This window comes from Marmota marmota, unplaced genomic scaffold (genome assembly GCF_001458135.2).
Source record: "Marmota marmota marmota unplaced genomic scaffold, marMar, whole genome shotgun sequence".
NCBI lineage: Eukaryota > Metazoa > Chordata > Mammalia > Rodentia > Sciuridae > Marmota > Marmota marmota.
This window is the reverse complement of record NW_025999862.1, coordinates 1,148,328-1,175,384: the sequence shown is the minus strand read 5'-3', so window position 1 is coordinate 1,175,384 and position 27,057 is coordinate 1,148,328. Positions and strand designations below refer to the sequence as shown.

The 27,057-nt window shown below is 50.0% G+C and overlaps 1 protein-coding gene and 1 long non-coding RNA gene across 8 annotated transcripts; one reads left to right on the top strand and one right to left on the bottom strand.

The window, feature by feature from the left end:
• Dnajb12 (DnaJ heat shock protein family (Hsp40) member B12) lies at nt 1-25,400 on the bottom strand. Of its 7 annotated transcripts, none has more exons than XR_007349731.1 (12): nt 25,009-25,241; nt 14,388-14,568; nt 13,033-13,178; nt 10,792-10,977; nt 10,596-10,675; nt 9,727-9,836; nt 7,572-7,744; nt 6,846-6,943; nt 5,781-5,905; nt 1,442-1,499; nt 874-1,143; nt 1-783 (listed from the first exon to the last, which is right to left on the bottom strand). XR_007349731.1 is itself a non-coding variant. In XM_015500509.1 (9 exons), exons 1-9 carry the CDS (start codon nt 25,139-25,141, stop codon nt 5,709-5,711), a joined length of 1,137 nt encoding a protein of 378 aa, XP_015355995.1. In that variant the 5' UTR covers nt 25,142-25,400; the 3' UTR covers nt 3,870-5,708. The 7 variants fall into 7 exon arrangements, 4 of the variants coding, with proteins under 4 accessions (XP_015355995.1, XP_015355996.1, XP_015355997.1 ...); XR_007349732.1 differs by having other exon boundaries at nt 874-980; XR_007349730.1 differs by lacking the exon at nt 874-1,143.
• LOC107154796 lies at nt 3,177-4,390 on the top strand. The gene is made up of 2 exons (XR_001505112.2): nt 3,177-3,538; nt 4,175-4,390. It is a non-coding gene; the product is annotated as an uncharacterized LOC107154796 (long non-coding RNA).
• Nucleotides 25,401-27,057: the final 1,657 nt, after the last annotated feature.

Here is a 27,057-nt window from a genome sequence, read left to right as displayed (position 1 = left end):
TCTGTGGGATGATGACAACCATTATTATAAAATTTTTACAAATCATAAAAGTGAAAAGTGCTTTCAGTTGTGGACGAGGGTGGAACCTGGATCTCCATCCTTTGTGCCCAGTGCTTCAGTGCCAAGAAGGGACCAGAGGGAGCTGAGGTCTGTGGGATCCCTGAACCCCAGTGGCAGCCGGGCATGGCCTTAGTGTGCAGCCTGAGCACTGCAGACACCATTGTCGCCTGTGTGGCGTTGCACTGCTGATGGGGGTTATCTGACGTACATGGCTGGCAGCAAAGTTTGGTGTCCAGGATGCCATCCTCAGTATGCCAGGCCATGCGTTGGCAGCCAGTAGGTGGCAAATCCTGCAGGTGACCCGAAGGCTCTTGGCCAGGGTAGCACTGGGCAGCCTGACTTTAGAGATGCGTGGTGCCTCCTAGCACAGGACTGAATGCTAGAGGCAGCTTCCTCTTCTGCCCCTTCTGTGACCCCTTCCTTGACCACTGTTTGTGATTCTCGCATTGGCCCCTGGTGTACCCATGCTTTCTTAACAACAGTTTTGGTTTGCTATTTTGGTACCAGGGATTGAACCCAGGGGTGCTTAACCACTGAGCTACATCTCCAGCCTTTTTAATTCTGAGACAGGATCTCGTTAACTTGTTCAGGGCCTTGCTAAGTTGCTGAGGCTGGCTTTGAACTTGTGATCTTCCTGCTTCAGCCTCCCAGGCTGCTGGGATTACAGGCGTGCAACACGGCGCCCTGCTGCAATAGGAGTTGTGAGACACTTTCCATCCACCTCTGCGGGAAAAGGAAAAGACCCTGCTCAGCATTTGTCCCATGACACTGGTTACCTCCCTCCAGCTGTCCCTTCAACCCCAACAGGTGCACCTTGGTCTGATGGCCCTAGGTCTGAGTGAGCCCTCCTGGCTCTGGTCCAGTGCACAGAAACGGTCCTCAGGGTAACACTGGCAGAGGAGTCACTGAGGTTGAGAAAACTGCAGGGACAGCCACCAGTGGCCATTCAGAGAAGTGTACTGGAGCCCAGAGGCCCCTTCTGTCTTCCATCTTGTTTCTCCCTCAGCCTCCTTCCTGGAGACCCCACTGCGTCCAGGCCCTGGGCTCAGCCCTGAACCAGACTGACACGACAGGCCTCGGTCTCTGCAGAGGGGAAGGCGCGGTGAACTACACAAATTCCTCCAGAGTCACCTGTGAGAGGGCCCTAGAGGGCGGTCCCTGAAGGCGACAGGACTTAGCTATGCACTGCACTGGGCAGCAGGATGCTGGTGGAGGGAAAAAGGGAGAGGAGTCAGAGCAGAGGCTCTGAAGGCCATGTGCAGCTGGAAGAGGACCTCGCTCGGGGTGACACCATTGGGGGGCGTAGTTTGGGTGGCTGTGTCAGCAAGGGGGAATGGGGCCTGCCAGAGCAGGCTTCTTCTCTTTGGCATGATAGGCCCACCTGTAAACGGAGGTTGCTGGCATCCTGTGAGGCTCAGGTACCTGTCTCTCCGCCCCATCTGCGTCCATCGGGAAGATGAGAAAATCCAGGTAAGGTAGTGGACTGCACCCGAGTCCCCCAAGGCTTCCACTCAATCTTTCCCTTACCACTTCACTGGGGAACTGCACCCCGGCCTCCCAGAGGACAGCCCAGGCAGAGTCTGAGCTGCGACAGGCCGTCCTGTCCTTCCTGGGGACAGTATAAGCCAAGGTGGTGGAAGAGGGGAGGGAGGACAAGGGTGGCAGTCAGACCTCACTCCCACAGGCAGGGCTCCGACTCTTGGGCTCTGGGGGCCGCTGGGCCAAGGCATCCTAGGTAGCCTGCCCTCCTGCCCTTCATTTCCTACCCAACTGGCTGTGGAAGTGACAAGAGGGAGGCCTGGGCCTTGTCCTTGGGGAAATACAGATTTATGAGGGTCTGGGGGGAGTGTCCCCGCTCCTTCCCCTTCCCATATGGCTTCCTTGAGGGCAGGGGTAGCTCAGAGATGCTTCTGGGATGAATAACAGAGTGGACAGGAGACATCCAGGCTGGGAGACCTCTTGGTGACTCCTTTTATTTCACTGTTCCAGGTCACATACCCTGCTCTCCTCCCCCACTCTGTGCCCACTGGCTGGCACCCCCGCCTCAGCACTGTGGCAGCCCATCCCCTTCACCAGTGCTCCCTTAGTCAGAGCCCCCAGCCACAGCCTGGAACTGCACAACCCCGCCCCCACCAGATGCCACCAGTCTTCTGTTCCCTGAGGTCTTTGTCCCTTTTCTCCTCCCCCTCCATATTTCCTCAAGGCAGGGCTGCTCCTCTGCCACCTTTGTGATGTTAGGTCTGGAAAGGGTCTTGACACCCAGTGTCAGTTAAGCTTTGTTGACAGGACAGGTAACACTTGAAAGGAGCTCATTGCACTCGACACTGTGTAAGTGCTTCATATGGAACCTTGACTCCTCACAGCTACCCCAGGAGGTTGGCCATTTTGCAGATGAGGACATTGAAGTAGAGGGAGGTCAAGTGACATGCTCAACTTCACCCAGTAAATGGCTGAGCAGGATGGAACCGGGCCAGTTGGGCACCTGACAGCCGGTCTGCTGCCCTGTAGAGCAGGATGGACACCTGTCATTGACAAGAGGGACACCTGCCTGAATGGGCAATATACCCCAGACTAATGCCTGCTATCCTGTGGCCTTTTTGCCCTTGTGTACCCTTGGGGATGCAGGTCCCCCACCCATTCTATTTGGGAGAGTAGGTGTGACCGTTCTTGGCAGTTCATGTTTGCAGAATGATCACTTTGCTACACGGATCCCCAAGACATGCACAGCTTTTAAAGACCCTTGGGGTCATCTTTCCTCCCCCAAGCCTCAACTTCCTGCTCTGGGAAGTAGGCTTCCTTTGGTATGGGGTCTGGTAGGAATTACGACACTGCGTCCACAGCCCTAGCATCTTAGCATCGTGTGGAGCAATGGTCAGGCCAGGCACATGCTCTTCAGCCCCGGGAGCAGCTCCTTCCCTAGACCTGGGCACTATGGGACAAGAAGATAAGCTGGCAGGTCCCTGGAGCCTGGCTGGACTCTGAGGCTTGTTTTGCCACCTGACAGTGGGTGGGACACACTTGTCAAAGCCTCTTTTTGCTGCAAATAGACTGTGTCCCACCCTTTTTGGCTGAGTTGCCCAGAGAGGGCAGGGGATGGGTGGGTGCGTGGGGGGTAGCCCCGGCAATGCCTCTGTCAGCTGTGGTTAACAAGTGGCAGCTAGCAGGCCAGGGCAGGCTGTGGTGACCTCGGGTGGGGACAGCCAATGAGCTCTCAAGCTGTGGTGGCACCACCGGGCAGCCCGCCTGTCTTTGGCTGGTGTAACAGCAGGAGGGGCCTGGGCCCGCCAGTCAGGGCCGCCAGCCCTGTCTCTGGGAGACTGGGGCAGATCTGCCACTCATTCACAGAGAGCCTCCTAGGGCTGCCTCAGTTTCAACTTTTCCAACCTCTTCAGGATGGCTGAGAAAACTTTGGGAACTTGGCCCATCTTCTGGATCCAAGTGGGCCAGAGCCCCAGGCTGGGGAGAGGGGAGATTCTGGGTATGCTTTGTTCAAGGCTTGCAGCTGGCCTGAGGGAACTGGAGGGCTGGTTGGGAAAAGCAGAGGGTGGGGGTCAAGGCCCAGGTGCCCACCCAGGACCAGTGACTGGGACTCCAGGCTCTGCACCCTTACAGCTACCAGAGTTCCCCTTATCCGGTGCCTGTGTGGAGCCAGTCCTGAACAGCATTTGTGACTTAAGTGGCTGTCAGCTTGGGCCAGGGGCAAGGGCGAGAGAACTCCTGTGTTGTATAGGCTGGACACTATCAGTAGCAACAGGGGCCTGGTCCCCCCACCTCAGTCCCCTTATTCCACGCAGACCCACCACGGCCAATCACATAATAAACATATATTTATAGATGTACAATTTCAGAATTCTAATTCAAGAAATACAGCTTCTCAGGGGATCCTTTAGGATCTGTTCTTATTGCACATGGCTCAGCCCGTCTAGGTACAGCTACCAAGACCAGACGGTCGGGGTGGTGGGGGCAGAGCACCAGGGCCACCTCGGGTGGGGCACTCTGGCCTGCATCCAGTTCTTATGATCTCTCTGGGCCGGGGAGGCCACTTCATTGCAGGGTGCGAACTTGTTTAAAAATCAGATTTGACATTTCCTTACCAAACTTCCTTTCCCAGCAGGAATCCTATTTGTTGGGGGTACTTTTAAAAAAGAGCCAAGATAAACTCGGGGAGGACAGTTGCCACCGCGTGGCTGGCAGCTTGGGGAAGTAAGGCTTTGGAAGATGGCAGGCGCAACACCATGCCCACCACCACAGGAAAGCTCGGGAAGAACACAATTCCAAAAGGCCCAGTATAAATGTGGGAATAAATAAAACCTCCCTCCTTCCTCTGGCAGCAACTGTTTTGAGAAAAATCCTCATCTGAAGGGGAGGGTAAGAAAAACATTCTGGTTCAGGTGTATCCTTCATCGAGTGTGCACGAGGAGGCCTGGTGCAGCCATGTCAACGAAGGGTGAAGACAGAGGTGCCCACAGGCACTGACTTTTCTTCATGAGTCAGGCTGCTGCCCTGGGGTCCTGGGCTGACTCTTGGAAGAAGAGTCTTCTGGAGTTCTTGGTGCATGACTTAGGAAAAACCAGTGGCAACGATGGAGCCGTGCCCTGTGGCACCTATAAGGCAAAACCCATGTAGGGACCCAGGTGGGGAAGTAGTTAGGTAGAACCTGGCACCTCTCCAAGCCCTGCAGTTCTATGGGCAGGGGACTGGCTGAGGGGCTCCTGGGCACAAGGACAAAGAACCCACCTGAGCTGGCCAAAGGCAGGGGTGGGGCAGCTTAAGTGGGTGCTCCTCACCCCAGCAGGCTGTCTGGGCCTCTACCATGGCTCAATACTGACCTGGTACCCACCCCTAGGGGCAACTTTCTTCCCCCACAGCTGTTCCTCTCCAGTTTAACCATAAATCTGGTGACCTTCAGAAGTTTTCTATGGATTTATACCATCATGATTACTGCTGCCATCAAAAAACAGGCTAGGGCTGCAGGGCAGGGGACATGAAAAGCATTATGACCCAACTTTCCTTATGCCGTCAGCTGTGGCTAATGTCTGGCTTTTGAAGGACCAGGATGCCTTCCCCAAACAGGCTTCGTTTTCTGAAACACAGAGGAAATCATCTGAACAGCTTAACTCAATCCCTGCATAGTTTAAAAAGTAGACTCTATATGTGTGTGTGTATATATATATATATATCTTTATATATGCCTATTTACATATAAATAGATATATATACATATACATGCATCTATAAGTTACATTCTAAGGAGAGTTTTTTTCCTTCTTTCTTCCTCTCTATCCTTGGCCAATGCCTCTGCCTGGCTTCTCCTGAGAGGTGACTGATGGTGGCTCCTGAGAGGGGGAGGAGAGGCAGTTGGGCACCCCTCCCCCAGTCTTTCCCACAGACATTTGCTGCAAGTTTTACATTCTACTTTCGTTGCCATGGTTTCTGTATCCTAGGAGCGAGCTGATGCAGAGCCTCTGCCAGCCCTGGGAGGGAAGGAAGCAGCCCCTGGCAGGTTTTCTGTCTGTCCTAAGAGCTTTCTGCATTTACTGGGTGAGAGAGAGGGCAGTTGTGCAGCGTTCGGCCTCCAATTCCATTTTAATTTTTTCTTTGTATGTCTTTCCTTAAATATACAGTCCATCACCTTGGCTCAGTGCGTGTCACCAAAAGTTCTCCAGGGATTTCATAGTCTGGGGAGGAGAGTGGTTAACAGTCAGCTGGTTAACAGTTACCTCAGCCCATGCAAACAAGCAGCCCGCCTTGCGCAGTGCCCCTGCCCGGCTCAGCCCCCGCTGCAGTGTGCTGCACTCTCTGGAGTCACTAGCAAATGGGCACAGAGTAGAGTCTGCAGCTGAATCTGTGACGAGGGGAGACAGGTAAAGGAGGGGACAAGAAAGATCCCAATACTGAGAAGTCTCTACTGGCTCTGCCTGCACTTCTTCAGGCCTGGTGCAAGCTATCTGTTGGGGGCACTGGGAGCAGAGCCCACCACTCACATGCAGAGGTGGAGGAGGTGGGTGCCTACTCCCAGCAACTCACATTTTCTCCCACCCCTTCTGTACTGAGTGGATGCATTTGACCATGAACTCATGACCCGTTCCCTTCCTCAGACCACAGGCAAGATGCCTGGGCGGGGCCGGATGCCTGTGGCTTCCAGACACCAGGTGCAGTAACATTGGAGAGAGGGCCTGAAATCCCACCGGAGTGGGGTGTGGTCAGGGCGCACAGGCCTCTCCTGCCCACAATCAGGCTGCCCATTCATCTTGTTCCATTTCCTCCTGCCTGGAAGGACGGGGAAGGGAGGGCTCTAGGCCCACCCACTTGCACATGGTTCTTCCTGGCATCAGGCAGGCAGTGGGTGTGGGGGCTGTCTTGGGCCCTGTAATATTTGGTGTCCTAAATACCAGGGCACAGGCAATAGTCAGCTGTACTTGGGAAAGGGTTGGGGTGACTTGATGGTTGGAATAGACAAAAGAGCAACAGCATTGGGCTCCACCACGCAGCCCCAGAACGAGAGAAGGAAGTGGGGTGTAGGAGGTAGAGTAGACAATGACTGGACGGTTGAAAAGATCTCAGTTAAACAAGCTGGCCCCAGAGCTGTCCTGTCTGTGGGGTCTGGAAGTCAGGCTGGGACAGGGGTCTTTGCCATCACCACCAGGTTTCCTCCCTCCCCACCTCCTCTGCCTCATGACCAAGGCCAAAGCTGCCAGGAGTTGCAGGGCAGAGGCAGCCCTGGCTCATACTTGGACCTGGGTGGTGTGGCTGGCCCAGGACTATCCATGCAGGGAGGCCTGCACCTCTGACAGCCGGCTGCAGCTTGGGGTTCCCATCTTCTGTGCTCTGTGGTACATATCTGTGTCACCAAAGTAGCGGGCCCGGTATAGCAAGCCTTCCTCTGCAAGGTAATGGACAAGGGTTAGGGCACACTCAGTACCTCCTGGAGTCTGCCAGAAGGCCTGCCTGGGCCTGTTGGGGGAAGAAGAAGGTTGGTACAGGCCCAGGAGCTTGGGCAGAGCTAGCTTCCCTGGGAGAAGACCCTGGAGGAACAGACTACGGTCCCCACCTTGGAGAGGGATGATAGAGGCCCCTTCCCTTAGAATATGGGTGAGGCCATTCAGGGTGAAAGCCTGTTATCTTGATCAGACTTCCTCAGGGTCCCATAGATAGCCCAGGGTGCACAATCAGTGGGAGGTTAGGAGCTCTCTAATCTGTTTCTACCTACTCATCCCTGGCAGCCAGAATGACAGGCTGATTGCAGTGATTTAAAGGACCTGGAGAAAATCACCAGGTGGCCTGGGTTCTCAGCCCCAGGGGAACACAGGAGTGGAGTCCAGGTCTTGGCTGGGAGGCAGCTGGCACAGGGCAGTACCAGGTGCCAGGCCCATGAAAATGGGTGAGTAGGGCTTTCTCCTTCCCCTGTTCTCCAGCTTTGTGATCAGCCACCCTCCCAGACAGTCTGTCGTGCGTACACACACAAACACACACACACACACACACACACACACACACACACACACACTTACTTTGCTGCTTCTCCTTCCAACAGTTATTTCGGAGGTTGGCGATATAATCATCTTCCACATTCCGTTCAACTGTTTTGAGGCTGGAGCCTGTGTACTCCTCAGAGAAGGTCTCCGCCACATAGTAGACAACACTCAGGTGCTCTGTGACTCTTCTGTGGACATGGCCCACTGACCTGGCCAGAAATATACCAGTGCAAAGTGGACCTAGGGGCCAGGCCCAGGGAAGCTCAAGGGAAGGTGGAGCCTACTTTGGGAGGTACCGCCAGCCACAGGAGTAGCTGATTCCCTTCCACTCTGCAGCAGGAACTCTTGTGCTCCCCCAAACAAACGTCTCCAGCAAAGGCAGAGTGTCCCTGCCACACAGACAACCAGCATACAGCAAGCCTTTCCTCTAAGCACAATTGACCTGTGGCCTTTGGGGAAAAGCCCTTCCTGAGAAGCTCTAATCTGTGACACTGGAGAGGTAGTGTGCTTCCATTTTCCCATCCATTCCCTAAACACATCAATGCCCACAGCCTGCCTGCCTCTACAGGAGCTTCCAGTCTAAGGTTAGATTCTTAAGGATAGGGCTGGGGCTGTAGTCCAGTGGCAGATGTGGCACATGTGAGGCCCTGGGTTTGACCCTTAGCACAACATAAAAATAATAAATAAAATAAAGGTATGCTGTCCATTTACAACTACAAAAAAATAAAAATGATAAAAAAAGATTTTTTGGGACAAAAATAATAGGGCTGGGGGTACTGTGCAGTGGTAGAATGTGTGCTTAGTGTGTGAAAGGCAAGAGGTTCAATTCCCAGTACCAAAACAAAAAACTCACAGGAACAAAATATGATAGGAAAGATTCCAAGGAGTTGTATCTTTCCAGCCCCAATCATGGGCTCTGTAGGCTGCAGGGAGAACAGCCCCTGCCTATCCTATAGAAGCCCCTCATCTTTCCAGCTGCAGGGAAGGGGCTGGCATCTGGCCACTTGGAGCCTGAGCCAGCTACCATGGGTACACTGAGTGAATTCTGCCCTCTACTGGCTGCAATGAAGCCTGCAACCCCCTGCCTTCAGGCCAGAGAGCGGTGCTGGGTATGAGCAGAGGGCTTCAAGAAACAGAAGTTAAGTACCCACGATGTATGAGATACTATGACAAGACTGAGAATAGAGAGGGGAGTGGACATCTTTTTTTTTTTTTTAAATATATATATTTACTTTTTAGTTGTAGTTGGACACAATACCTTTATTTTATTTATTTATTGTTACATGGTGCTGAGGATCAAACCCATGGCCTCCCTGTGCTAGGCAAGTGCTCTACCGCTGAGCCCCAGCCCTAGCCCGGGAGTGGACATCTTAAAGGGTCAACTAATCTACCAACCTCACTACTGGCAGGTGAGACCAAGTATTCACTCGAAAACATTAAGCATTTCTAATGAGCCAGATATTTAATATGTATTACTCATTAATTTTCTCAAGTGGGTAGATGCTGCTATTTTATGGACGAGGAAACTATAGTTATGCATCTAGGTTCACAACTCTCAGTGGAGAAGATGGGGTTCAAAACTACCCTTGCACTGAGTCTAGGGTCCCTGTCCTTTCCATGGCTGTCAGGGCCTCAACCAGCATCTAAGAGCAGAGATTATTTCAGGGTCAGCAGATAAGATGGGGAAGGAGGAGCCATGAAGTCTCTGAAATCACATGTCAAAATCTGAGAGTGCACTGAGGGAACAGGTCTGAAGCTTTCTCGGCATTTTCTTTCTTTTGGTGATGGGGATGAAACCCAGGGTCTTTACCACTGTACTTTATCCCTAATCCTTTTTATTTTTTATTCTGAGGCAAGTCCTCACTATGTAGCTGAGAGTCTAGCCAAGTTGATGAGTCTGGCCCTGAACTTAGGATCCTCCTGCCTCAGCTTCCTGAGTCACTGGGATCACAGGTGTGGGTCACTATGCCCAGCTTTCACTGCATTTTCTTAGGGGGCTATGTTCCTAAAAAAAAAAATTCAGAGGCTCAGATCAATAGAAACAGTCTATTTTCTTGATTACGAACCACTTTTTTGTGTTGTGATGGAGAACTTGCTGGATCGGGATGCAAACTCAGGAAGGCCCCTAATAAGGGTTGAGACTCCAAAGCCCTTGTCTGCCCATCGCCCCCCGCCTGAATCCAGTACTCACGGTCTTGGGCTCAGACTGTAGGGTGGACTGGAGACCATGAGCTGGCTGAGAGCTGACACGAGGATCAGGATGAGGATGGGCATCAGTTGGACAAAGACCCCTAGCCCGCCCTGGAGGGAAAAGTCAACCATTATGCCGCTGGTCACAATCACTACCAGCTCCTCTAACACAATGAAGCCCAGTGGTTATGACACCACACTCTCCTCCAAATACAGGTCCAAAATACAAAAGCTCCTCCACCCGGCAGCTTTCCCAGATAAAAACAAAGCAGTCACCAGAGAGAGCAAGGTAACATGCAATGACTTGTGAGAAAATACCAACAAATCAGCACAAGGGGCTGCCTCTGAAAACAGGAGGTAGGGCCAAGGGAGGCTGCACTATGTATACTTTTCTGAAAAATTTCTTTCATTTTTTTGGGGGGCGTGGATACTGGGGATCTAGCCCAGGGGCAATTTTCCACTGAGCCACATCCTCACTCTTTTTATTTTTAACTTCTGAGATAAGGCCTTGCAAAGTTGCTTAGGGCCTCACTAAGTCACTGAGGCTGGCCTTCATCTTGCAATACCTGCCCCAGGCTCTGGTGTAGCTGGGACACTTATAGTTTTTATGTACATTTCAAGAGTGCTGAAAAGCACCTATGTTGGCTTTCGTTATAATTCTCTCACAAAGTCTAGCTCTCCCTTCCTTGGAAAATGTTACTTTTGCCTTATGAACAAGTGGGCTGCACAAAAGCTATTCACGTTGACTCTGTCTGCAGGGGAGAAGTCTCCCCAGGTAGGCTTCACACCGCCTTTCCTGTGGGCAACGGGGAGGGAGGGCAACTGGGGCGGGCCTGGATTCCCTGCTCTTCTAGCCACTGCTTCACTCACGTCACCCTGGTTCTCCCTGCGGTCCTGCCTTTGCTGGTAGGTATAGCGCATGCGGCCATTGCTGTACACGTGGACGTTACCTGAGGGTCAGAAGAACTGAGTTAGAAGCTGGGGTTGCTGGGAAAGGGAGGGGTGGACCCAGTCTCCCACCATCACTCCCAGGGAGACCTGGCTGTGGGAAGGGGAAGGAACTTACTAGAAGGGAAGCCACCACCAAAGAACATGTTAAAGAGGTCTTCAGGGGAGATGTCAGCCTCAAAGCCACGGTGGAAGTCCCCGTGCCCGTGGCCGTGTCGGGCTGCCTGGTTCTTGTCATCACCAAATTGGTCATACTGTTTCCTTTTCTCCGGGTTGCTCAGTACCGCATATGCTGTGCCAATGGCTGGAGAGGGAACGGAAGGCCGGGCTGAGGGGCGGGTGTGGTGGGGCTGCCACGCAGCCCAGTGCTCACTTTTTTCAGGGGCTTAGGAGGGGCTTTAGGGAACAGAAGTCTGTGGGGCTGCAGGAAGCCTGCCCGCTGGGCACCTGTGGGGAAGGGGTGTGGGCGGCCTGGAGGGCTGACACTGGGACTCCTGGCTTTCCTCGTGGTGACACTGGTGGAGCGAGGTCCTTTCTAGGTGTTGTCTCCATTACTTTGAATAGCAGCCCTGCCTGCATTTTACCAACGAGAGAAGTGGGGCTCAGGGAAGTGAAGTGACTCACCCAGCTCTGAGGACTCTGAGCCGGGAGTCAAAGCCAAGTGTCTTGCTTCAAGCTTTCGCACTGACCTTATTATTTTTTTTTAATTTGTTCTCTTTAGAGGTACATGACAGTAGAGTACATTTTGACATATTATACATACATGGAGTATAACTCATTCTAATTAGGATTCTCACTGATCTTTTGAAACCACCAAAGCCCCTCTTTTCCTCCTCCTTCTCCCCCGAGGTGCCAAAGGGGCAGGGCATCCTTTTCTGGTGGTAATATATTTTTGAAGTCATAGTGACCAAATGGACACAGTAAGTCCTTGTAAACTGGAAAGTGGTGAGAAGCGCTTGCAAGGGCCAAATCCTTGGGGTCTGGTTGAGACTCCTCTGCCGTTGGTGGTATGGCAGGGGTGAGCCCTTGATTCCTAGGGTCCAGACCCCAGCCACTGTTTCCTTCCTGGCCCTGAGGCCTCCTCAGCAGAGCTCCCTGGGTGAGAAGCCTGTGTTCACAAGACCTGCAGCTCTGGGCTCTCCTCAGCCTCCTTGCTTTTCCTCCTCCTCCTCCAGCTGCCCAGTTGCTAGGAACAATGGCCTCAGCTGCATCTGCTTCACAGCCTGCAACCCCTGGGAAGGAGGAGGGTGGAGTCTTCCTCTCCCCCCTCCTACCATTTCACAAGGCCCCAGCACTAGGTCTGGCCTCTCAGTCCCCATCTGGGCCGGCTGCAGGAGCACTCAGGGATGGAGACACATCACCCATGGCCACCTTGCTGCCCCACTCCCACTCTCCTCTTTGCCGCCCCACTCCCACTCTCCTCTTTCCCCTGGGGCAGGCCCCTGGGAGATGGTGTGCCAGGTCTGCTCTGGCACAGGCTCCCCAACTGACTATGGTTTTGACTCAGAACTTACTGACTTTATTTTTGAACCCAGGGGTGCTTAACTACTATGCCACATCCCCAGCCCATTTTTCTTTTTTGAGATAGGGTCTCACTAAATTGCTTAGAGCCTTGTTAAGTTGCTGAGGCTGTCTTGAACTTGTGATCCTCCTGCTTCAGTCTCCAGAATCGCTGGGATTTCAGGAGTGCACCACCAAGTCTGGCTTGGCCCCAGTACTGATAGCACAGCACCAGGTGGGGCTGGTCACCACGCTCTTCAGAGAGAAGGAACAACGGGGTAATGAGAAACTGTAGTATCCCAACACAGGGCTGGCCTGGAGTCAGTGTGCACGTGTGCTTCATAGGTTAAATGAAAATCTAAATGAATAATGATTCTGGCCAGAAGTGACACACCCACTGTGGAATTCAATGGGCTCTGAGGACAGAAAGGCCGTCATGCCCCCACCGTAGGCCCTCAAGATGTGTGTGTGTGTGTGTGTGTGTGTGTGTAGTTGGCTGTGGCTGCTGGTACTGAGGCCACAGGTCAGAGGCCTCTTCCCTCAGCACAGGGAAGCTGTTACCATGGGAAGCTGCTCCTACCCCAGTCAATGTGTGATCTTATAGAAACTACTAGAATTCTCTTACTTCTATAAAACATGGGATGACAAAGGGGAAGCAGAATGGAACTATATAAGTTCTAAAAAACGACCTGGCTAGAGGTAGCTACTGTGACCTCAGGAAGTAGCTCCCGAGCCTGTGGAAGGGAGCCTGAGATCACTTTGTTCTGCCCACCCCCTTACTGGGAAAGCTATCTTGGCCCTGTGTTCCATGGACAGAAGATAAAAGTACCAAAGTGCCAGGGTGCCAGGGCTAGCTCACCTTTGAAAGCTTCGGTGGCACCAGGTGCGTGGTTCTTGTCAGGGTGGAATTTGAGGGCCAACTTGCGGTAGGCCTTCTTCAGGTCCTCATCTGAGGCTCCTCGGCTCACCCCCAGGATCTCGTAGTAATCCTTACACTGCTTGACCCTGGGGGATGGAGAAGAGCGTGAGTGGGTGCCCTCTGTGGGCTCAGAGCCATGAGGTAAGGTGGGAGAAGAACAGGCAGCAACGGGCATCCAGGTCTGAGCGCCACCCCCCAGGGGAAGCAGAGCATGGTCAGTGGTTCCTCTGGGTCAGCCGTCTGACTTCAGGGACAGGGGAGTTCCAGCTGGGGTGGGGAGCTGGGTGGGGCCCTCTGGAAACACCGAGAATACACTTAGGACTTGGGAGGGGCAGCTGCTGTCTTTGGCCAGGCAAGCGTCAATCTCCCTTCTGCTAACAATTCCCCCGCTGGAGGCCACCTTGGAAGGACTGTCAATATCTGTCATCCAAGGGCAGGTGTGTCCTGAGCTCAGCCAACTGTACTCTCCTGGCAGTTGGAATTCTGGAGTGGGAACATAAAGGCCAGCAATGGCAGGTGCCCATTTACCCGAGGAACTGGGCACTGAAGAAACCCTATTTCTGTCCTATCAATTCTTACTTTCTGGGTCCCCGAAGGTCCCTGGTCTTGGCTTTCTCTAAGCATTCCAGCTCCTCCTGCGTTAGTCTATATTGCTTTTGATTATTAGCAATATAATTGCTGGTTAAACCCTTGCCTGGTTTACAGTAAACTACAGTCATGCTTGGTCACCACAGGCTGAGCCCCTGTCCCAGTTTGCTAGGAGGCAGAAGCACCACCTCACCTGAGGCAAGCTGGTGGGGAGAGCGAGGCTGGAGGCTCTGTCCTGAGAAACCTTGCCGAATGGTCTTCGGCCTGGCAGTGAGCTGCTCTGCATAGGGCCTGCCCCTTGGAGGCATAACTCCACTTTTGCCTCCACTTCACCCCATGGGATCTGTCTAGAAGGTCTTTGTTGGGGATGGGGGTGTGGGTGGGGGAGAATCTGGAGAGACCAGGCTTCAATCTGTGTAACAAACAGCTTGTAGAGAGGCCTGGGCCCTCCTGGCCAGTGGCAGGGGAAGATGACAGAGTCAGCATTTCCAGGCTCTGTGTGGGCCATCTGGGGGTGGGGTAGACAATGGGGCCCTGGCTTCCATACATTTTAGGGCCTTGTGGGAAATGAGGCTGAACCTTTTCCGACCTCCAAGACCTTCCCAGGCCCCATCCAGACCCTGGACAGAAGTGAGAGACGGCTTATAGGAAGCCCTCCCTGGCAGGAAGTGTCCCCAGTACCCACAAGCTGGCGCGCAGGCCTCTACCTTCTCACTGCTGCCACCTGCTCTGCAGTGTAGCCTTTGCTGCTCTCTCCTCCTCCAGCCTCACCGTTGGCCGAGGGGGCGTCGGTCGCACCTGCTTTCCTGTGGGTGGTGTGGGTTGCTTCTGTGGGTGGGGGTTGGTCACTGGCAGACTGTGGTTTTTGGTTTAGGGACTCGATCAGAGCTGCGCAAGGAAAGAAACCATTGGGGGCTTCTGCTCAGCAGGGCTGCAGCCTCCTTGCCCCCAGGGAGAGACCAGCACCCTGCATCCCACCCGCTGCCCTCCGGGCAAAGCTCGACGTCCTTTCCCTTCTCAGCCAGTGGGTGCTGGAGAACAGCTGCCTGCGCTTAGGAGCCACAGTCCTCAGAAACAGGAAGGCTACAATTTTTTTTTAAACAACAAATAAATATATACATATTTTTATGAATAAGTATACATTTATTTCTTTTCTTTTTTGTGGGGCTGGAGATCAAGGCCAGGCTTCACAAACGCCAGGCAAATGCTCTGCAGCTAGCTCTCTCCGCCTCCAGCTTCACCACTGACCGAGGGGGCGTCAGTATCCCCAGACCTACATTAACAGGACTAATTTGATTAATAAAATTAACGGCGGGGGCTGGGAATGTGGCTCAAGCAGTAGCGTGCTCGCCTGGCATGCGTGCGACCCGGGTTCGATCCTCAGCACCACATACAAACAAAGATGTTGTGTCCGCCAAAAACTAAAAAATAAATATTAAAAAAAACAAAATAAAAATTAAAAAATAAATAAATAAAATTAACGGCGGGATCCACATAATACATAGATAAATCTAACCTGATTTTTCAGATATTCGGTGTGTATGTGTATGTGTGTATTTATACATCTCCTCTTTTTTCTGTAATACTAGGACTGAACCCAGGACCTCCACCCCGGGCCTCCCACATGCCTCTCTACAAGCACTCTGCCATTGAGCCACAACCCCAGCCTTTTGTTTTTCTTTTGAGACAGTGTCTAAGTTACTCAGGCTGGCCTCAAACTTGGGATCCTCCTGCCTTAGCCTCCGGAATCACTAGAATGACAGGGACCCAGTTTCTATTCTTTTTTTTTTTTTTTTAATTAAAAAAATTTATATGGACACAATATCTTTATTTTGCTTATTTTTTTAAAAAAAATTTGGTGCTGAGGATGGAACCCAGTGCCCTACACGTGTGAGGCAAGTGCTCTGCCACTGAGCCACAATCCCTGCCCCTCTATTCTTTTTCTTAATAAATGTAAGCAGAAAATTTTATATTCTGATAGTCTTTTCAAAACACATACTTGGTCCAGCCACAGTAGCCTGTAATCACAGCTACTTGGGTGCTCTTTATAAAATAAAGAGCTGGGGAATGTAGCTCAGCAGCCCTGGTTTCAATCCCCAATACTGAAAAACAAAAAACCATGAAAAAAACAAAACACATTGAGTTTTATCAATAAATCCTTCAAATTTGGTTTAGAGTTCATTTAACTCTACTATTATTTTTTTCAATGCATTTCTTTGTTTTTTTCTCTGCACTTCTTTCTTTAATGCAGACTTTTTCCTACTAAACTCATTCAATTCTGTATACTTTTTTTGTGGGGAGTACAGGGGATTGAATCTAGAGGTGCTTTATCACTGAGTTACATTCCCAAACCTTTTTTAAAAAAATATTTATTTATTTATGCATCTTTAGTTTTAGGTGGATACATTAGTTTGTCAATAGTTTGTTTTTATGTGGTGCCGAGGATCAGTGCCTCATGCATGCTAGGCGAGCACTCTTATCACTGAGCCACCACCCTAGCCCCCAAACCTTTTTTTTTTTTTTAATACATTTTTAGTTGTAGATGGACACAATATCTTTATTTTTTCTTTTCTTTTCTTTTTTTTTTTTTGTGGTGCTGGGGATTGAACCTAGGGACTTATGCATGCAAGGCAAGCACTCTACCAACCGAGTTATATCCCCAGCCCTTCATTTTTTCTTTAGTGGTGCTGAGGATTGAACTCAGTGCCTCACATTCCCAGACCTTTTAATTTTCATTTTGAGACCGGGTCTCACTAAGTCACTCAGGGTCTTGCTAAATTGCTGAGGCTGGCCTCCCACTAGCTATCCTCCTACCTCAGCCTCCTGAGTCACTGGGATTACCAGAATGCACTACCACACCTAGTGTCTGTATATACTTCTCTCTCTGCCCCATATTTTGAATATTAAAAATATTCAATCCTGTGCACTACCCCCTTGTTTTCTATTTTTTTAAATTGTAGTGGACACAATACCTTTATTTGTTCATTTTTATATGGTGCTAGGGATTGAATCCAGTGTTTCAGGCATGCTAGGCAAGAGTTTGTTTTCTATTTTTATCTTTGATCTCTAAATTGCTTTAATATTAAACTAATACTATCAGTACAAAACTAAGTTGAAAGATAATTATTAACATAGTACATCAGAGTTATAAACTGTTCAATGTTTCTAGGGGTTTTTGTGTGCATGTGGTACTGGAGATTGAACCCAGGGCCTTGAACATGGTGGGTAAGTACTCTATCATTGAGCTGACTCCTCAGCCCCACCCCCCCCCCCTTTTTTTTTTAAATTTTGAGACAGGCTTGAACTTGTGATTCTTCTGCCTCAGCCTCCTGAGTAGGTGGGATTACAGATTGTGCCACTGTGCCTGGCTCCTGGCTTGACTGATTAATTACACAGTACTGGGGATTGAACCAAGGGGCACTTTAACACTGAACTACATCCCAGTCCTTTTATTTTTGAGTCAGGGTCACACTAAGTTGCTGAGGCTTTCCTCAAATTGCAAGCCTCCTGGGGGCTGGGGTTGTGGCTCAGTGGTAGTGCGCTCGCCTAGCATGCATGAGGCACTGGGTTCGATCCTCAGCACCACATAAAAACAAAATAATGTGTCCGCCTAAAACTAAATGTTAAAAAAAAACAAATTGCAAGCCTCCTGCTTCAGACTTATGAGTCACTGGGATTACAAGCATGTACCACCACCCAGCCAGGCTTCTGGTTTAGATTCGTAAATATTATTTCCTTTTAGTTTAGGATATGACAAGAGTTTTTTTCCCCCTACTGTGGTAAAAAACATAATATGAAATTTATCATCTTAACCCTTTTCAAGTATGCAGTTGTAATAACACAATATAGGTCACTTTTATTTATGTAAGTTTATTTTTGCCCAGGGCCTCCTATGCTTGTGAGGCAAGTACTTTACCCCTGAGCTACATCCCTAGTCTTAGGTAATTTGTTTTTTAATATTTATTTTTTAGTTGTAGTTGGACACAATACCTTTATTTTATTTTTATGTGGTGATGAGGATTGAACCCAGGGCCTTGAACATGCTAGGCAAACACTCTACAGCTGAGCTACAACCCCAGCCCCCCTAGGTAATTTTAACTCACCAAAAAAAACAAACCAAGGCTGTGGCTGTGGCTCAGTGGTAGAGCATTCGCCTAGCATGGGTGAAGCACTAGGTTCGATCCTCAGCACCTTAGCACCACATAAAGATAAATAAATAAAGGTATTGTGTCCATCTACAACTAAAAAAAAAAAAATAAAAAAAGAATAAGAAAAAAAATCAAACCATTAATCCCTCAGATTTTTTTAAATCCCAAAGCAATCTCCAACAGATGTATTGTTTTGAGTGCCAAGAAGGTGAGGCCTCTGCAGTGGGGACCTATTTAGCAGACCTGTCTGATTCAGTGGGACTGGGTAGGAAGGCCGATTCCTGGAGATCATCTCTAAACAGTGAATAGAGACAGGGGAAGTAAGTTTGCCCAGGGGCCAGGGACGGTGGGAGATATAGGAAAAATACCTGCACTTCCAACTTGCTGTTGTTACATTTTTCAAATGGCTGGTCAAGTCAAATGTCCACTCAATGTTTGGGGGTCTATACAGGGGATTCATGGTTAACCTCAGACAGGGTTATGGTTATGCAAATCCAAGTCCCTGGTTCCTGCTGACTCAATGAGGAAGGCCCCCAAAAGTTCCTTGTACCCTTTTATGACTGTCATAAAATCAGAAATCCCCAGTCATGCCAGGCCAGTGCCCAGGGTAGTAAACCCCAAAGCCTTTGACAGGCTCCTAAGAAACCAGGAACCTGGATCCACCAGGACCCAGAGACACTTCTGTGTTGAAGAAGGATGGGGGTACAGTCCAGACTGGGGCCCTGCTTCCTTCCCAGGTGCTTCCAGGCTCACAGCCCTGTTCTGGATGTCAGAAGCCTTCCACTGCAACACACCTGGGCTTCACCCAGGGCCTTGGAGCAGGGTTTGCTGGGAACAGAGCATCAGGGCTCGCTGTGCCCTGAGCCACCACTGGTTGCCTCACTGCCAGGCACCAGAAGATGGTGAAGGAAGAAACAAACAGATGAAGAGATGCCAGTCCAGATGGGACAGAGGGAAGAGCAGGTTTGCTGGTCTTGCTGAGTCCGAAGTTGGGAAATCCAAACACAGGAGCTGAAGGCAGGGTTTGTGCAGCATGGGGGAACAGGGCTCCCAGAGCATATCCTGGCAAGGTGCTCAGAGAGAAGCAATACTAATAATCACTTTTTTGGGGACCAGGGATTAAACTCAGGGGCACTCAACCACTGAGTCACACCCCGAGCCCTACTTTGTATTTTATTTAGAGACAGGGTCTCACTGAGTTGCTTAGGGCCTCCCTAAGTTGCTGAGGCTGGCTTTGAACTCATGATCCTCCTGCCTCAGCCTTCGGAGCTGCTGGGATTGCAGGCATACGCCACTGCACCCGGACTAATAATCACTTTTATCACTGAGCGCTCACTGGGTATCAGGGATGTCAGAGTGCTCTATACATAGTAGCTTATTTAAACAACAGCCTCAGAAGGTAGGTCTTATTACCTACTGCTACCTCACTGTAGAAAGAATCTAAAATAAGTGGCAAAGTGCATTTAAACCTCAGGAGCCCTGCTCTTAAGCTATCCTGGACCACACGTGTTTGATGGGGCACCACCTCCAGCAAAGTCATTCCACCTACAGGGAAAGGCCTGGATTCAACTTGCAGCTTTGCCACTTATTAGCTGTATGACCCTGGATGATCTCAGAGTTCTCTCTGAATCTCAGTTTCTTCCTAAAGTGAACAAAGTGGGAAAAAGATAATGTGTATAAGCACTTGGTATAGAGACTGGCACAGAGTCAAGCTCAAAAGCAGTAGCTGCTAACATCATGACCTGGGCTGATAAAGTGACCATGGGAGCGGGCTGGCCAGACATGGGAGGGGACCTACGTGTTGGGGCAGCACCAAGGCTTAGAAAGCTGTCTCGGCACTCAGCAGGCTCTGTGCCACGAGACTTCAGGCTGTCCCAGATGCCAGGCTCCATGCCAGGTACCAGGGCATGGTGAAGGAAGAAACCAACAGATGAAGAGATGCCAGTCCAAATGAGACAGAGGGAAGAGCTAGTTTGCTGGTCTCTAGGGCTTTTAAAGAAGTTGCTTACTTTGATTTCTCTAGAAATGTCAATGGTCCAGGCTGAGCCTGACATGCTCAGAGCAACACAACCAGTTATCCAACTGCAATGACATGCAGGGACCTCAGTTAGGAGACAGGATGGGCTTTCTCTAGCACCTCTCAGGGAAGATACTGGAAACTGTTTAGGGCAGTTACCCGGAGTCAGCCACTCTAATTTCCCTACACTGCAGAAAGCCTAAAGGGTAATGGATGTGCTCCAGCCCACACGGGAGGCTCCTGCTTGAGTTGGTTTTCTAGCTGATGGCAAGTAGGTCTCTCCTGTAGCCTGAACACCCCTTCTTCCAGGCCTGTGACGAGTGACTTTCTCACCATGACTCATTATTACCTCCTTCATAACACAGTGGCCGACAGGAAATGTCACCAGAGTTAAGAGACAGCTTAACATTAACCCTGGCTCTGCCCTTTCTGAGTAAAACCATGGGACATCAGAGGAAGATAACAAAGTGGTGGACAGGTGGCAGCTGAGGTGGAGATGGGAGGGTGTCCATGACCAAAGCCATCAGGGGCTGCCCCTTCTCAAATCCAGACCAGAGAGTCAGACAGCCTGGCTAGATCAGACCTGGACCTGTCACTAGCAGGGTCATGGACAAGTTAACTCAGCTTCTCTAGGCAAAGTTACACCTTTCTCACAAGACTCAGAGTAAAGGAGCACAGGCATGTGCAAGACTCACCAAGACACCTGGCAGATACTTGGCGTTACCTGTTTGTTGAGGTAAGTAGCTGAGTTTCCAGATTCATGTACCTACAGTGCTCAAGGTGAGTCAAAGAAAGAGGTCAGAGTGGAGAAGGAGCTTGGGATTGGTGACAACAGTTCTGGGTTCTTTGCTACTCAGCTATGTGTCTTTGCCAAGTTGTCTAATTCCTTAGTGAAGACACAAGTCCTGCCCTCGTATGGCTTCTCTGAGGGGAAAATAATATTCAGTAGAATAAAAGTGAAGGGAAGGGCTGAGTGCACAGGATCTGGTGAAGGCTGACTGACGTAAATGACAACCCCACCCTGGATCTCAGCAGTAGAAGAATTATCTCTCATACCTAGACCTGAATTCCCAAGCCCCTCAGCTACCAATCCTCCCTTCTTGGTGAGCTGGCCTTCCTGACTTAGCCTGGACTCAAGTTGGCTATTTTGTAGAATCTCAGGCAGCCTAAGCTGCAAGGAACATTAGAGATCATCAGATCATCCACATAACCTTTCTCTTTGTGTGCCAACATTGAAAGCCAACATTGTGTGGTCCCTTTACCCTTCAAGGTCCTCTGAGTCTCCTCTCCCCACTGATCCCTCCATCTGAGGCCTACAGATGTTTTCAAAAGTTCCCTGGGACACCTGGGACCTTCCACCATTTTTGCAAAGCCTCAAGCAAAGCCAATGCTTACCAGGCAGCCAGGTGCTAGACAGAAACTCCCCAAAAAGGACTAACTGGCTCTATTACCTCCTGGTTTATTGTCTGGCTACTGCTAAGCAATGCAACTGTCCAGTCCTTGATGCCTCCCTGTCCTACCTCACACAACAGGAGTTAAGTCTCCTCACATCCTCTTCACTGAGAAAGCCAACACTGTGTGGTCCCTTTACCCTTCAAGGTTCTCTGAGTCTCCTCTCCCCACTGATCCCTCCATCTGTCCTTCTACTTCTCCAAGACCAGCCTCTACTCAGGCTCTGAATCCTTCTCCATTTACTTCTAAACTTGACCTTTTCCCACAGCAGCATCTGACAGCACTGCTCACCTCCTCGACACACCTCTCTCCATGGCTACAGCGCTGCCCTCTCCCGGGACTGCCTCCTCCTGTTGCTCCATCTTATCTGGAGCTTACTGGCTAAAGGCAAGCGCAGCTCTGGTTGTGCGGGAAGTAACTGTTTCTCCATGTTCTACCCTCTCCCACAGTGACCTCGGCAATGAGCTCCATCAAACTGGTGATACCAGATTTTCATCTGGAACCAAGCTGATGGCTCCCTTAGAATATCCCACTGGCACCTGCCACTCTCTCACCTCTCTCCAGCCCAGTTCTTCAGCTGGAGTTTCTCCCTGGCCACTCAGGTTTCATTCTCCTCAGCACCTCTCTCTCACACTAAGGTTTGTCATGGCCTTTCTTTACCACACTGCCTTATCTCAGGCCTTCATATCTTCTAACCTAAACAAAGCCATTGTTTCCCAATTGGTTTTCTTTGAATCTCTTCCCTCTCGTAACCCTTTATGCAGTTCTCTCTTAAGAACCGTACCTTACCTTATTCCCATCATCAAAAACTTCAGTTGGCTCAGCTGGGGGTGTAATTCAATGGTAGAGTACTTGAGCTACATCCCCAGTCCATCCATGGGATACCACCCCCCCCCAAAAAAAATAAACAAATGAAAAAACCAATCACAACAAAAACTTCAATGGTTTCCTCATAACTACAAAATGAAGTGAAAATATCTTGGCCTGGTGAAAAGAAGTTCCACAATCTGGCCCCATGTTACTTTCCAACCTGTATCCTCTCTATATACAAATACCCACCTCCACTGCCTTCTGAATCTTGCTAGGCCCAATTCCCTTTCCCAAACCTCTTACAACTTTCAGCCTCCATGTCTCTTCCCAACATGCCTTACCCCAAGTTTCCCAGGTATAAACCTTTCTTCAAAGCACAGTTCAAATGCTGCCTCTGTCTTACTCCCTAAAGCTGTTCCCTGTGTGAGGTAACAGTATGTGTATGCCCTTGCAGCGGCAGCACTACTCACTACGGTGCTTATAATTTCATTAAGGAGATTGTCCTCCACAATAGACTGTGAGTCCATGGGTTGCAGGGACTGGATTTTCATGACCTTTCTTTTTTATGGTACCAGGGATTAAACCCAGGGGCACTTAACTTCTGAGCCACACCCCCAGCCTGTTTTATTTTTTATTTTGAGACAGAGTCTCTCATAAAGCTGCTCAGGGCCTTACTAAGTTGCTGAGGCTGGCTTTGAATTTGAGATCCTCTTGCCTCAGCCTCCTGAGTCGCTGGGATTACAGGTATGTGCCACTGTGCCTGGCTTTCATGACCATTTTTTAGTCCTCAGCATCTAACACAGTGCTTAATTTTTATTAAGTCACAGTTATTATCTTTTGCCTTGAAATATTTTTTTTCCCCTGTAAGTTTGTCACCTTCATTAGATTGTAAGTGCTTTGAGGTGAGGGATCACATTTTATCAATCCTGGTATACCATTTAGCATCAAGCACTGGACTTTATAAACAAATCAAAAAAGATCCTCAACAAAAACCTATTACACTGAAGGAATATTTAGAATGAGCTCAAATTCAAAGCATCCAGTACAAATAACCACTTAATATTTTTAAACTAGGATTTCCCCATCGCCAGTCTAAATTAACCCCCAGTCCTTGCTAACTCAGTGCATGGCTGCAGATGGTACAAAGTGAGGGCTATGCAGATTCACAAGGCATATATTCTTTTCAGAAGAGCACAAACAACACAAATATGCAGCAGGTAACTTGTGCCTGAGCAAATTCCAGCACCTGAGCCCCAGAAGGACAATCATCCAAGCTCCTGAAATGGCACAGGAAGCCTGAAGCTGACATGACCCACTGGCTCTGTTTTTACCATCCTCTCTTAGCTGCCTGCTCCTGAGCCCCCAGCAGCATCACAAAGAATTCTGACAGCTGGAATTCTGTTCCAACATGTTCCCCGCTTATAGAGTGTGACTTATTACACAGTGAAGCTCCTTGGGCAGGTTATCTCAGGAGTCCTGGCAAATACAGACTGAAGCCCTGTCCAAGAGGAAGCAAACAGACCAAAGATCAACCTGGAAAGTCAGAAGGGAGGAAAGTTCAGGAGCTCCTGGCTTTGTCTTCTGGCAGCCTTCCCCTTTCTCCATTTCACACTGCAAGTAGAGAGGCTGAGGAGGCTGAATGCTCCTCCTTCGATTTCATTCTATTCCTTTAATTAACATCTATAGAGTTGCAGAGCTTTCCAATTTCTAGCTGTGTAATCTTAGGCAAGTCCCTGACCTCTGGGATGTTTCCTTATCAATAGAACAAAGATGATGATCCTGCACTGCCTGACAGGGGGAGGTCCAAGTGACAAAAACACATGTGGAAGACCTTTCTACACAGAAAAGCTCTATAGGTAGTGCTGTTATTCATATTATCTGAGCTAACTCTCTAATCTTCTAGGAGAGGAGCACAAGCTCAGAAAAGTCCTACAGTAGCAGTCAGGATGGGCCTTCTGAGTGCCAATAAACACCAGATAGTTTACCTAGTAGTAATCACAGGCACGAAACCCCATGCCTTTTTACTTTTCGGTTTGTATTATGAAAAACCTTTACGAGAACTTAAAGAAAAAGAAGATGAAGTGGCTCCGGGTAAAATGAGGTGATGAGAAGTAGAGACCACCTCAGTATTTGGATTTGGGAGGCCTCAGTCCCGGGCTGCTTAGCAGCCTTGGCAGTCCATACGATGGCCCACTGACGGCCGGCTGGGAGTGAAGGTGGGTTGTGGGGTGGTGGAGGCCAGCAGATCTCCAACAAGTCATCCACCCCGAATCTCATCGGCGGGTGAAGAAGCTGTGAGAGGCAGAGGGAGCTGGGCCTCAGGGCAGGCCGCTGGAGGTGCAGTGGAGTGGGTGACAACTGGCAGGCTCTTGTTTCGGAAGGTGGTCCCTGGCCCTTGACTGGAGACGTGGGAGCGACTGGAGACATGTAGGCGCCTTTCCAGGGCGCCCAGAGGGCGGAAGTCTTTCGCTTTCCAGAACCCATTCCCTCTCTCAGCACTTATGTGTATTTTCCCGAACTATATTATTTCCCAGGCCGGCAACTGGCCCTGAGCCACCGAACGGCCCCTTGGGAAAAGTAGTTCGATTTCGCTTCCAGGTGAGTTCCCTTCACTAGCACTGTCGGTGCCATCTCACGCTAGAAAACCTCAAATCCCAGAGGGATCCGCAAGCACCCCGAAAGGTGACGTCCAGACCGCCCCTGTCTTCAGGTGTCCAGCATCTCGCAGAGGCGCGGGACAGAAAGACTACAGCTCCCAGCAGCCACTGCGTGCCTCACTGCGCAGGCGTAGCCGCGCCTCGCCACCCCTCCCCCTCCGCCAACTGCTCCCGTCGGTCCGTTCCCGTATTCCCCCCATCAGTTCTAATGTCCCCCTCTGCCTCTCCGGCACTTCACACTCACCATGAACTCGGGGCGTCGGGTACAGCCGCTGTGCCTTCTCCAGGAAGCGGAGTGCCCGGTCGGGCTGGTTGCTCTGGATGGCCTTGAGGGCGATGCTGATACAGCGCTCGGCTTCATCCTTGTTGGATTCCATGGCGGAACCAGAGCGCGGAACCAGGGAGGGGGAGGCCCGGCAAGCGAAGGGCTGCGCCAGCCGCCGGCGCGTCGCGGGTCAGGCCGGCGCAGAATGATGACACAAACCCTCCGCCCCTCCTTTCCGAAGATTTGAGTGAGAGTCGAGCGAGGGCGAAGAGCTACCGTATGTCATCTAAGAGAGGGACGTTTGTTTTAGGAGTTAACAGCGCAAACTAGAGCCCTAGAGCCCAAGGTGTTCCAGAGGTCTTTAGCCTTGAGTGTGCTTGCACGTTGTTGGTGGAAAAACTGTGCGTTTGAGACGAATAAATATTTACTGAGTATCCACAATTTGCCAGGCACGTTTATGTGATGGGGATACAATAGTGAACTAAACAAAGGCCCTGCCCCCATGGAGCTTACATTCTAGAATGTGTAGGGAATGGGGAGACATCTAGTAAATAGTGACAAGCACTGAGAGGCAAAATAGAGGGTAAGGGATCTTATTTTAAATAGCTTGATAAAAGAACTCTCCCAGAAGCTCTTTTTCACAGGTACCTGAATCCAGGGGAGAGACGTAGATGTGACTATCTGGAGGAAGGTGGGCCACGTCAGAAGGAACAGGCAAATACAAAAGCTTGGAAATGGGAATTTTCATGGTGATTTATTCCAGGGTCAAGAAAGAGAGGGAGCATAAAGGAGTCCACTATAGAGTGCAATCCAGATCTATTAGGATCCAGTTCTTTCCAGGTTAGCGCTCCAGTGAAAGCAATCTTGTCAAGGTTACCAGTGGTCTCCATATTGCCAAATCCATTGGTCATTTCTTAGTCCTTATATTATTGAGCCTTTCACATAGGATTTGGCAAGAGGCTACTACAATAAGCCAGATGAGAGTTAGGAGGCTACTGTTAGATAAGAATTGGAGAAGTGTGATGGTGGAGGTGGTGAGAAGTCATCAAATTTTGAAGACACAGAATTATTTTTCTTGATTCAATAGTTGGGGGATGTGAGAGACAGAGAGAACTCAAGAATGATTCCAGCATTTTTGGTTTCAGGAACTGGAAGAACAGAATTTCCATGTACTAAAACTGGGAAATAGGGAAGACTACGAAAGTATTAAGTTTGTTAGGAAGAATAGTGTATATTTGACTTAGGGCATGTTAAATTTGTGATGCCTTTTGGAACCAAGTGGACATGTAGATTAGAAGTTGTAAGCTAGGCATGGTGGGCCTTGCCTGTAATCCCAGTGGTTTGGTAGGCTGAAGCATGAAGATCACAGGTTTGAAGCCAGCCTCAGCAACTTAGCAAGACTGCAAGCAATCTAGTGAGACCCCTGTCTCAAAAAATTAAAAATAAAAAGGGCTGGTGGGGGGGAGGCTGGGGTTGTGGCTCAGCGGTAGAGCACTTTCCTAGCATGTGTGAGGCACTGGGTTCAATCCCTGGCACCACATAAAAATAAACAACAAAAAACCTCATTAAAAAAAAAAGGGGCTGAGGATATAGCTCTTGGTAGAGTGCTTGCCTTGCATGCACAAGGCTCTGTGTTCAATCCCCAGCACCACATACACACACACACACACACACACACACACCCTAAATACATAAATTATTGGGCTGGGGTTGTGGCTCAGTGGTAGAGTGCTTGCCTAGCATGTGTGAGGCACTGGATTCGAATCTCAGCACCACATAAAAGTAAATAAAGGTCCATCAACAACTAAAAAATATTTTTAAAAAAAGGGCTGGGGATGTGGCAGAGTGGTTAAACATCCCTGGGTTCAGTCCCCCCTCCCCAAATTATACATATGTATAGGGGAAAAGTTGGAGGGCTGAGAGTGTAGCTCTGTGGTTGAGTGCAAGTGTAAGACCCTGGGTTCCATCCCCAGCACTGGGGATGGGGGTGGGGGAACAAAAAGTCAGGGGCTAAGGTATAGCCCAGTG

Bases quoted from the DNA above. Each gene is read 5' to 3' on its own strand.
- Dnajb12 (XM_048809222.1), bottom strand. From the start codon at position 25,141: ATGGAATCCAACAAGGATGAAGCCGAGCGCTGTATCAGCATCGCCCTC. The intron at 10,676-10,791 runs GTAAGTTCCTTC...TCTGACCCTCAG, and splicing joins TGGTGGTGGCTTCCCTTCTA to GTAACGTCCACGTGTACAGC. The intron at 7,745-9,726 runs GTGAGTACTGGA...ATTTCTGGCCAG, and splicing joins TACAGTCTGAGCCCAAGACC to GTCAGTGGGCCATGTCCACA.